A 12,522-nucleotide genomic window follows, 5' to 3' on the forward strand; every position below is an offset into this window, starting at 1 on the left:
TGGCTTGGAATTTGACATTGAAAAATTTCAAATTGAAAGATACTACTGTACACAATACTGAACTGCTTTAATTTTGATCTTATATTAATTTACATTATTTTTAGTTCTCAGTAAAATGTTGCTGGACATTCTTTCCAAAATGCAAGTTTCTGTAGTTGTGATTTTGACCACAGGACCAAGCTTTTGTGTTAAAGGGATTACTTTAATTCTAAGTGGCAGTAGCATCAAAGAGGAAGATCACTTTCAGGTATGGCTGAGGTTGGCTTTGTGTTATAGGAACTTCAGTCCCTGGGGTTCCATAAGGCGAAAGGACTAGTTAATTCTTTTTACTTACAGTGGAGCTAGTTCTAAACTAAAAGGCCAAGCAATGCAGAGAAGCCGTATCCTCAGGTGAATCTGCTACCGATGAAGCAGAGTTTTTCATTTGTGTTTTGTTTTAGTAGTATTTAGAAGTTTATGGAAATCATAATACCTCCTTCAAAAGTAATTTTAAAAGGCTCATTATATTCTTAAATGTGACATTTACATTTTCTCAGAGCCCACATTATTTTTTTGGAAAAAACAAATCATTACAACAGTTGTCTTTGGATGGCTCTTAAAATTTTTCTGTATTTCCCAAAGTTTCTACAGTTAATATGTGTTTTATATTCAGTATATGTATAAATGTTAGCTTTTACAAGATCAAGTACATTGTGTATGTATTTGTTTGTTTATTTTCTATGTCTGTACTTCTGTGAACATGGGAGTAAAGAGTGGTGAGTAGAAAAGTCCCTCCTGGGGCTAATGCCTGGGTGTTGTCCAACAGGGCTCCCAGAAGCATTTTTATGTGCATATTAAAAATAAGAACATACTTGTTCTCTAATGACTCTCTAATTTTAAAAGAGGTGGATCAAAGATGGTGATGAATGGGTGATAGTTTTGAGTCTAAGGGAAGAAAGACACCAGGATTTCAAAATACCACTATCTTAATCCTACTGACAAACTCCAGAGGAGGATGTCTTTCTGGTTTTATAGCCAGAGAGAGTGAAGCACAGAAGATCAAAAAGTTTGCACAACATTCAGGAAGTAAGCCTCAGACCATGGCGTCTCTTCAAAGCACTAGTTCATCCAGCCACTTACCATCCTGAAATTTGCAATGCGTGATATTCAGAAGCAGCACTTCGTGGCCTCTGATGCTTTTCACAGCTTCGTAGGATTAGAAATCTTCTCTCAATAAAGTATAAACTTTCTTCTAATTAACTGCTGGTTTGGTAAAAATAAAGCGTGGAAAGGCCCTTTTCCTTCTGGTTTGGTAATAATAAAGCGTGGAAAGGTCGTTGGCCTCGTGTGTTTCAAACACAATCTTGAAATGAACTAGGTTACAAAACGGTATTTTCAGGCGCTGCTGTTGGTTGAGTTTATTTTGCAAGAGGGCAAGAGGCTTTTCCCCATTTAAGTGCTTAAACAGTTTCTGGATCCCAGTGAGATGTCTGTGAGGGGTTGCTTTTTGATTTCTCTCTTTCAGTTTCTTGCCAGTGTTTCTGGCTTCTTATTACAGAAAGAATGAGGGTAGAAATGAAAGCACTGTAGTAAATAATACAAAAGTAGCGGAAGGATGGCCAGAGGCATAGGGAGTAGTTCTATTGTCATCCCTCCCTGGAAGAACAGGAAGTTCAGTGGTGTGCTACTGTACTGAGCCTCCTATCCCCACCTCCAGTGGCCAGCAGTGCAGGCTCAGAACTCCGCAAGCTTCTCTTTGAGGGAGGGGAGAGGCTGCCCCTGCCCCAGGGGCCAGAGTGGCTGGCTCCAGTTCAGCCCATGGTCTCGAGGGCAGGCTACCGACAAAGGCTTGGACAAAGATTCTGTCATTATACATTCGGTATATATTCAGAGATAATGTATTTTTTTTGAAAAATTTATTTATTTATGTAAGTATGTTTGGCCGCGTCGGGTCTTCGTCGCTGCGTGCGGGCTTTCTCTAGTTGCGGCGACTCGTTGCGGTGCACGGGCTTCTCATGGAACGGGCTCTAGGCGCGCAGGCTTCAGTATTTGTGGCTCGCAGGCTCCGTAGTTGTGACGCACAGGCTTAGCTGCTCCATGGCATGTGGGATCTTCCCAGACCAGGGCTCGAACCTGTGTCCCCTGCTTTGGCAGGCAAATTCTTAACCTCTGTGCCACCAGGGAAGTCCCTATTCAGAGATAATTTAAACCTTACATAATTTTGAAAAGAAAAGGATAGGTTATTTATTGAGGACATTTGCCACTGAATTGCTAGAAATAATTCTACTGTGACTAAAATGAGACGGTCTTGAGATATTTGGCAAAAACAATTTCTGGGTAGGTCAAGAGTGAAATATTTCCATCACTAAAATTATAACTAATTTTCTTTATGCTTTGACACGGAAAGAAAGCAAGACTGATAAATTACCCTAAATATTGTATATTCTAAATAAATATTTTATAGTGCTTGGGAATGAAATACAACCAAAGATAGAATAAAGTGTTTTAATACACATGCACGTGCTTTTCAGTTTAGAGTGATTCAAGTCCAGTGTAATTCATGTGAAAAATTAAAAGACTTATTTCCAGGGATTGATTTCAGAATGATACTGTGCCTTGGCCAAGATGACTAAGTTCTTAGAAAATAAACTTTGTAGTCGGGAAATTATAAAGAATAAAATGGAAGCAAAGACTGTACCTCGGGAAAATATCTAGATTTCGTATTAGTTAAATTTTGGCTCTCTGAATGATCTCTCCAAAGAGCAGTGCCCCTCAAAAATGTAACTGTGGAACGAAGAGGGTGCAAAATAACACACGTTTCCTTTAGAGTGTGTTCCACCCCTTTTCTGCTTTATTTTTTCCCACATTTTGAATTTCAAGATCTCTGTGTAATTTGATGATGACCTTAACAACTGGTCTAATTATTGGCAGCAATCCATTTACTAACGTCATCCATATGCTGCCTGGGCCGAAGCATATTTCATGAGTGCTGTTGTAGGTCACTCAAGCCCTTTCCAGAATTGTTCATGAGTGAGTGAACCATTTAGTTGCAATATTCTCAGTTAGGGTCATGTCCGGAAGCTTTCTGTGTAGAATAATTCCATTCCCTTTTGATTAAAGAGTTCCAGCTAGCTAGATCAAGAAATATCCCGTGGAAAGTTTGGAAATCCTTCTCATGAACTATTCATACTAAGAAACACCACGAAAGAACTCTGGGCCTGGGTTTCTTACTTTCTTCCAAGCAGAATGTTCACAACTTTCCTTGCCTCTCCCTGTCCCTCCAAGACACGTCATGCTGACACCTTGCTCCTGCATCCTCGGCACAGTGTCCCTGAGGTTGCTGTAACAACAGCACACACGGGGTAACATTCCCCCGTAACTACGGCGGCTGGGACGTGAGTCAGTTGAAAAGTTTCACTGGTTTTTATTAGAGTATGACGCAGTCTTACGTCATCCACAGTTCCGAGCCCATCCAAGGCTCACACATGATGTTGCAGAGCACCTGATGCTCATCACCTTCCAACGTTAGATGGTCCAGGGACCTCTCACCAGAGCCATTGCCGTTGCTGGCTCCTTCCATAGTGCCCTTCAGTAATACTTACCATAAGCAGCAAAGAGTAAAACTCAGGCCCCGCTGCTGGAACTCCGTTTCTACTGTTATATATCCCGTGTGCATAATAAGTGCCCGTGACCTTGGCTGATGATCAAGAAGCCCCTCTTTTCACCCAGGGAACTGGACAATGGTTAACATCCCAGAAGACACATCTTCACGCCCATGACTGAGAAGAACATGTGTTGAAGAATAAGGATGGAATTACTGTAATTCTCTGTGGGGATTTATGAATGAGAAACTTACTGTTTAATATTGCTTGAAAGTGGTCCTAGAGTGATCAGTGCCATCTAATGTGGGCTTTGGTTTGCTTTTCAGACATGGAGATGACCTGATTGTGACGCCCTTTGCACAGGTAAGCCCAGCTTGCTGAATGGACAGGTTTCTCACTCATCTGAAAATTTAATCGTGGGGGTTAGTTCGGGTTCTTCATTTCATTCTAAATCAAACACAAGTACAAATACAAATTCTGTGGTTCATTCCAGTAATTTAAAAGCCATGCTAGAGAATGTGACCTTTGCCATATTGGTCTGTTTCCTATAAACCCATAGACCCAATGAGTATCTTTGCTTCAAATTACAAATTACCCAAGTGACATACTTAAATGGGACCACATTTCCTTAACTGACATAAGCACTAAAAGAGGAAAGCTATATCATGGATTAAGTTACATTTATTATAATTAGGTGCGTGGTCAGTTCTTGAAATTCCGTATTCCACTTCAACCTGATGCTTTATTGACTCTTTTTTTAAACACGTTATTTGTCCAAAGATTTAACTGAGTGACACATTTGTGTTTATTTATTCCTTTTAGGTATACAAATCATGAAAATACTTTAACCACATGACAGAAATGTTAGAAGGTGAAAAAAACATCTAAAGAATTTTGGAATATATATAAAGTGGTTGATAACCCGATATTCTTTGTACAGACCAGTGCTTCTCAACTCTAGCTACTCAGTAGAATCATCTAGAAAGATTTTATCCCATGCTGCACCTCTGATCAATTGAATCCAAAAATCTGGGGGTTGGACCCAAACACCTGTAATTTTTAAAGGCCCCAGTATTTTCTGAGGAAAAGTTGAGAGCCACTGGTATGGACAGACTATGGATAGAATGGGATAAAACTGATTCAACCTGGGGCATGAAGCATGTTTAAAGCCAACACTGACCGTTAATAGGAAATGTTAACTATTGGAATACAAGTGATCTAGAGGGTTATAAAAATCATAATCAAGGCTACATCAAAACTAGCTCTACTGCCTTGGGCAACTCACTTAACTTGCCTAAGACTTCTTTGTTCCAATTGGTAAACTTGGGGACTCAGCTGGATTAAGATAGTCAGGGCCCAGTCAAAGCCCATCATCTACTCTTGCTAAATGAATGAACTTGGACAACTGACTGAACTTGGGCAAGCCTGGTTTCCTCCTCTGTGAAATGACACTTACAAGACTACTCACCTCATAACACTGTCAAGAGATTGAAATAGTACCAAGCTTGTAAAACGCTCAGCACAATTTCTAGAAAATAAAATACTTACTGAATTTTGTGTTGTTATCAGTAAGGGCTCTTTCATCTCCAAAACGTCATAATACGCATTGTTTTTAAAAAATGCATAATGGCAGGGTTTGGATAGCAGTATTATGTATGATTCTTCCACTTTTTCAAATTTCCTGAAATTTTTTAATTGCTATAATTTAGACCAAAATTTTAATGAGTCAGTAAATAGCAAAGTATATAGTGATCTTTTTCATTGATGCAGACAATTAAAGATAGAATGCAACCACCATCCTTTTAGAAGGTTAATGTCTCATTTGCTTCGAGTTTTGCTGGATATCATTAGTTCTTTCTAATATCTATATTTTTATGTTCAAAACATTTACAATCATATGTTTTCGTCATATTTTGTGATAGCAAATCTTACGAAGCTAAGGACTTTTAATTGGTTGCTATTGAGGACCCATAACTTTATATCTAAGAGCTCAGAGCTCTTAGATACAGAGCTCTCAGTAGACAGAATAAATCAGGCAAAATAATATATAAATGACCATCACCAAATGTAGAAACAATCATTCCAACTTGAGTTTATTTAGTTTATTATTCTTGCTTCTAACTAAAATCTCTAGGTATTGTTGTAAGAAAAATATATAGAAAAATATGGAAAAAAATAATCTGTATATGATACCTTATCATCTTACTTCAGGGAGTATGTATGACTCTCCAATTAACTGGTCAATAAATTTGACTTGAACCTTGCTATTAGCACCCTTAAATTCTAAGGAAATCTAGTCTTTTACGTAATTAGACATTTTTTTTAGTGTACTTACAGTCTCCCAAAAATTAATAGAATTTCAGTATACTGAGAAATATATATATGTAAAATATCATTTAGTCTGTTAGTGAACTGTTTAAATAAATAAGATATACACTTAATGCCCTTGAAATTGGAACTTTGAATAAAACCAGCTCTGTGTAATTTGTAAGCATTTACGATGCCTGAAAATAATCCTGGAATCTATTTAGGAAAGTTTGCTTATGATTAGCTTAATGACTCGTGACACCTTATAGAAGGTGGTTATTGCCCCAGAGGCTGCAGATTCTTTTTCAGTGGCTTCGTCACAGTTTTCACAAATGGCCTTTTACTAGGGTATATGATCTAGAAAGCTCTACTAGAATTTTTTTAAAAAGCCTGTTTAACCCTGAACAGTTTTGATAGAGTATCTTTGGGGAAGCAGGTAAGAAAGAAGGCCCAGTTAGTGGCAGTTGTCTATGGCCTTCTCTTCAGCCTGATTGGGCACCACTAACTTATTTCATTGACCTAACCAATAACTCCTCAAATTTTTAATACAGGCTGGAGTATTCACCATTTAATGCTAAATATTATAATGCTTAATGTAAGATGTTTATGTCACTTGAATTGATACCAACATTATTTGGTCAAATATACCAATGGACAGAAGACAGTGGACATTAGACAGGTCACTCAGGGAAGTGTTCAAATAGGCCAAAGAATTCCCCCCTTTCCCCAGCATGCTTTGGGGTTTGGAACTTCACTCTAGATCATTCTGGTGAAAAAGCCACACTGCTTTCAAAATAAAATCTTTTGCATAGAAAAGAAATATAAGCAGAAGGAAGAAAAAGAAAATTTCCTATAATTCCAAACCCCAGAATAACTACTATTGACATTTTACTTTCTATCCCTTTCGGTTTATTTTTCTGTGCCTAATTTCCTTCCCATAATTCTTTAAAATGGGCCTCCCACTCTAAACTGGTCAAAGTCTCTTCCCAAGCCCATCTTATCTTCTGCCTCCTCTTGAGAACTTATTTCTTTATGCTTGCCTTCATCTCCAAAACACGAAAAGATCCCTCCCTGTTGTTTCCCAGTCCCAGTTTACTGTGAAGCTAAGAGAATAAAATCTTAAGTTACGAGAGAATTTAGGAAGACGTGCAAGGTCATATTCCACTTTGGTGGATAGGGCTGAAGCATTGTGCACAGACATAATCTTCAGCAAAGATCCTACAATATAAGATCCTACAATACCCCTCCATATTCTATTCCCAAGTCTAAAACACTGCCAGGGTTAGAAATTCTTGCTGGTGTTCAACCTAAACACTTTTCCACTTCCAATTTCTTATGTTTTCCCCTATAAGCTCAGAATCCTTTTGATCCCCAGGAAAATAAATATTTTATTGGTTTCCATTTTGAACTATTCTCCTGTGTTTGGGTCAAAATCTTTTGGTTTGGGTATTCCCTTAGGGTAAGTGTTGACAGGGATGATGCTGTGTCACCTGATGCCAGTCGGCAGGTGGCCTTTTCCTCCCAAGGGTGTAGTCACAATTTGGCCAGAGTTCTTGAGGGGACCAAGGAGGCACAACACTGATGAAATGTAGGGAACCCTGCTTTGTAGTCAGTTGCCTTCAGCCCCACCTGTCCCATTATTTGTGTTGCATCATTTGTGACTACCTTGTAAAACTCTAAGTCAATTAGAATCCTCCTCTGGAGGTGTGCAATAAAAGAAGTGGAATCTTTGGTTAAGGAAAAGGTAGGAAATATCCAAGTATTATCCTGGATCCTTGGAGAGACCTTCACGTCATTCAGACTGAGCAGATATGCCTGATTTAAAAATACAGGGTAGGAACAAGCAAGTCATTTCACCTTTACTCTTAACCAAAATACAGCACGTGGGATAATTTTAGGAAAAATGCAGTGGTTATTAACCCTGTAGAACATTACTGTTCCTTGGTAATTGGACATTGTCAATTTTATAAAAATGCCCTTGCGTGTCACTTCCCCATTTCACCCAGAAACAGGAATCTTGTGGTCTCATCATTGAATCCAACAGGCTCTCCCTGCCGGGCTAAGAAAGAAGAAAATCATCACATTTCAGTTGCTTATACCTGTTAGGTTTTTTTTATCCTTCATTAAAATAAATTTCAGTAGCATGTTCTAGGAATCTAAGTACTTTGGGAGTTGAACTATACGAAACTATCAATATTCAACCTTTGCTGACATACAAAAACAGCAAGTTCATATGGTTTAACCAAAACGTAACTTGGAAAGAGGTTTTCTATCAAAATGACCTCTTTGTCTTGTAAATAATCATAATTTGGCTCCAGGTTTTTCTGGAGGTAAAACCAAGGCAAGGAGTTCTTTCTCCCTCCTCAGCCCCTCCCACCCCACCCAACCCAAGGCCTGTGGCAACTCATGGTCTGTGTTTTAGTGCCATCTAGTGGCATAAAGTGTATTTGGAATCAAAAACAATCCTCAAAACGATTTTTTCTTTGTTTTTGTTTTTTTTGGTTATTTTTTAAGCAGGAGTTTTTTTTTTTAACACGGATGTTATTGCCACATCTTTTTTTTTTTTTAAAGCAATCTCCTCTTCAAATCTTTATAAGAATTTATTATTATATACGTACACATTTCTTTTAGGCTAGTGTGTTCAGATGTTTAACTTTTTAATGAAGTCCACATTTTCCTGCCATTTTCAGTGAATCTTAATGGTTAATAAATGTTTAGGAATACCTAAGAAAATCTGAGATTAGTGTGTGCAAATAGCATTTAATCCCTCTCACAGACCAGTACAACTCTGTGCAAAAGTTTTCCATAACAATGTCATCATTTCTTTCCTAAAGTGTATTATTTCTCCTCATTCCCAATGTATTTTGACCTTGACTGATTATACTTTTGCTTGGAGGGGCAGAAGAGAAAGAAATGACCTTCATTTTCTAACGGTTGAGCTGGGTGGGAGAAAACCTCAGGGACCTTTTTGGGTAGCAAGCATTAAAGAGTGAAGAAAATTATAGGAGCGTCAGAGCCCTGACTATAGCTCTTAGAGGGTTGAATTCAAGAAGGGTGAGAGCTGCCCTGTAACAAAAGCAAAGAAAGATTGAACCCTAACTAAGGGGCTTGTGTAAAACTGTTTCTAGTTCTTCCCCACAGCCTCACTCTTTGTGTCCTACAATGTAGATGCCTCATTCTTTGTGTCCTACAATGCAGACGGGAACAGAAAAGACTAACACAGTGCCTTTGGGATGTGGTCACCCAGGATCACTCAACTCGGCCTAGGGCAACACCCCCTTATAACATTTGGTTGAGACTTTTATTTACACTTCTTGCCAGTATCATGTGTCATAGTGCAGGCGAGAATAGTTAATACTTAACATAACATGTATAAAATATTATTTGTCCTACCACAAAAACAACAATGTAATACTCGCACACATAGGGAATGACGTAGCTGCAAGGTTATTTACTGCAGCAGTGTTTGTAAAAGTGAAATTTAGGAGACAATCTAAAAGTCAATGAGGAGAGGGCACAGGCAGCTGAATGGAGAAGGGGCTGAAAGGGAAATTTCTTTCTTCACTTTCTATTTTGAAATATTTCATCCATATAAGAGAAGCTATCTAGTGACTTTCTAAAATATAAAGAATAGTACTCAAATCAACAGTTTAAGAACTAGAACAGTGCCAAGATTTTAATGCCCTGAGTGTCCTTCCCTGATTTCATCTATCTGCCTCCTCTCAGAAATCACAATAATTTTGCTTTTGTCTTTGTTATTGAGAAAGAGACAGTCTACGTTTGCTTAAATTCTGTACCATGTGGGGATAGAGATTATGCAAAAATAAATATAAAATTTAAAAATTAAATTTAAATTAAAAACCAAAATAAAAGCATCTAATTTAATATCTTTATTATCACAGAGGCAAAAACCTGTATCCAGAAAAGCAAGTGGAGTAGATCTTTCATGAAGTAATGCTTCCTTTCAAATGAGCAGAGAACATGAATTACCTGCGCTACTATTTCTGTTTGCCCAGCTGTCAGATGCAGTGCACTTACTATAATTTATTAAAATAAAGTTCTCTGAATTCTGAGGTTAAATTTTTGCCTAGAATAAGGATCGATCAGGGGGTACAATAATCTTATTTAAAATGCTTTATTAGTGTATTTGATATTCGGTTCTTAAAGCGTAAATTCAGCCTGCATGATTTGTCAGATTTCTTTCTGCATCACTCAAGATTTCATGCCTAATAAAAGACATCGTGGTTTGATGTCAGCAGTTGGCTATTTGAATACTCCGTCATAGGCAGCGTGACCTTTCGGCAATGCGAGTTGTTTATATGTGATAATGAGCCAGATTTTTCCAGTGACTGAGTTAATCGTGGTTGGCACCTTAGGAAACACCATTAACTCCTTCAGGGGATAATGCTGTAGGTCACTGTCCCAGGGCATAAGCAGTATCCCAGTGACTTAGAAGAATGAATGCCCGTTTCAAAAATGTCTGAGACATTTTGTCTTAAAACAAAATTTAGGCTGACTTTAGTCTAGGTCAGTGCCAAATGACAAAATTCTGGAATCAGCTCTGGAACCCTTGGAGCAATTATAAAAAATTTGCCCTGCTCCCACTGCCACCGGCATATTGTCAGTTACAGGCATTAAGTGAATTCCCTGTGCGCACGCCAAATCATTAAATGGAATGTTGCCATAATGGGCTAATATTCACTGAGTGCCTTCTGTTTGCCAGGCACTGTTCTTGGCACCGAAACTGTCATTTAATCTCATTTTCACAGCAACCCTGTGAGGTAGATGTCACTATCCTGGTGTACAGATGAGAAACTAAGGGTCAGAGAGATGATGCAACTTGTCTAAGTTCACACATTGACTATATAACAGAACTAGGCAGTCTGGGGTGTTATTGGTACCTAATAAGACATCTGAAATCTATGTTTTAGGTAAACTTAACATTGTTGTTGTCACCCAGATGACCCATAACCTCACCTAATATAGGCTCCTCCCTGGGGGAGACTTGTCCATTCTAGGAGAAAGTGAGGGGGGTAGAAGGAGACAGTGCTCTTGTCACTTTTCTCTCCTAGTCTTTCGATTCTTTTGCCACTTTATAGTTTCACTAGAATTAGAAAAAGGAGGGGCTATCAGAGGTAGTGGGACCTATTGGTCCAGCCTTGTGTATGTGGATATGTTGTGTCTATGTATTCATTTATTCAACAATAAATTCAACTGAGTGCCTTCTGTGGGCCAGGCACTGTGCACGTACAGGACAGTCTCACTTTATTTGAGACCACGTAATTCATGATTCAGATAACCTTAACGAAGAAAAGAACCTGTTTACCAGCTAGAATAACCATGTGGCAAAGGTGAAAAAACAATTTAAAATTTACTTTGTTTGCCAATTTCAAGATTATGGCATCATTGGTGAACGTTTGAAGAGAACTTGGGGGTCATTTTGTTTGACATTTTGCCCCTATAGTGAGACTTTATTAATATTTTATATTATGCTATTTCAAATATGCATAAAATGCAACAGCACGCTATCCATATTGCCTGGGGTACTGTTTTAGTGGCTGGGGAATCCAGGAATACTGTGCAAACTGCTGCTATTGTCACCATATTCATAGACGATGAGGAGAAATATCTGGAAAATCCTTAAGTCTGGCCTCTCTGGCTTTCAAATGGATCCACGTAAACTTTACCAGGTGCTGGGAGATTCTTCAGACTATATGAAACTAAGTTGCAAGCAATATCAAATTTTCACTTAACAAACCATTTTTAAAAATCACCAAACCACTTCATAGTGCATTAAAGAGGGCCTTATTTCAAGAAGTTTAAAGAATCATTTTTGTTGTAGGTCTTGGCCAGCCTGCGAACTGTACGGAACAACTTTGCTGCATTGACTAATTTGCAAGACCGAGCACCTAGCAAGTAAGTTATTCATTTTTCCCCCCTCCTTCTGGCTGAACTTTTTATAGTGTTTTTTCCATTTGATTGAACTCAAGGCAGTGTATTAGATTTCTCTGAATCATTGCCATGCTGTCTAACCATTTACACTAAGTCATATGAAGTCCTGTTAACTTTCTGTAAATACTTTGTAGTGATGGTTCTCATAACAGAAATGAATCAGGATGGCAAATAAATATGGTGATTCCATCTGTCAGAAATCACCTGGCAGGATCAGTCCTCTGCCCAGTTATTTACACTCAGGGTAACTTTATAGGTTTGGCTTAATTCATAAATTTACCATGGGCAAATAACGTCATCAAGCTTTGAAGTCAACCCAAAGTTATCCTCTTACTTCTAAGACAAACATTACTTGGAGGAGTGTCATATCATAGGGAAGATCTCTAATTCTCTTGCTGTTACTGACTCAGATCGGCAGCAGCATGGAAGAGTTAACAAGATGGGGATTTATGGGATAACAGGGGAAGCATTTGAGAGAGAAAGCTCAGATGGAAAATAACTATAATGTGGGGGTCCTAATAAAGATGGAAAATGAAAAAAAGAAAATTAATTTTCTAAGATTAAATGGAAAACTGATTATTCAAATGCCATAATTTTGACAATCTATTATGAATAATACAATATCATCTTTAAAATATCAACTCTGAAGAATTTTCCAGAAATAAAACCATTTCTTTTTTTT

General features: G+C 38.1%; 1 protein-coding gene across 9 annotated transcripts in view; it reads left to right on the forward strand.

The window, feature by feature from the left end:
• Window positions 1-12,522, forward strand: part of PDE4D (phosphodiesterase 4D) — a 1,454,760-nt gene that overhangs the window by 1,244,732 nt on the left and 197,506 nt on the right. For all 9 annotated transcript variants that reach the window (XM_033437904.2, XM_049707909.1, XM_049707914.1 and 6 more), the window contains 2 exons: window positions 3,908-3,944; window positions 11,731-11,804. In XM_033437904.2, the coding sequence (XP_033293795.1) occupies window positions 3,908-3,944; window positions 11,731-11,804 (111 nt within the window). The remainder of the gene's footprint in view (window positions 1-3,907; window positions 3,945-11,730; window positions 11,805-12,522) is intronic.

The sequence above is a fragment of the Orcinus orca genome, chromosome 3 (assembly GCF_937001465.1).
Source record: "Orcinus orca chromosome 3, mOrcOrc1.1, whole genome shotgun sequence".
Taxonomy (NCBI): domain Eukaryota; kingdom Metazoa; phylum Chordata; class Mammalia; order Artiodactyla; family Delphinidae; genus Orcinus; species Orcinus orca.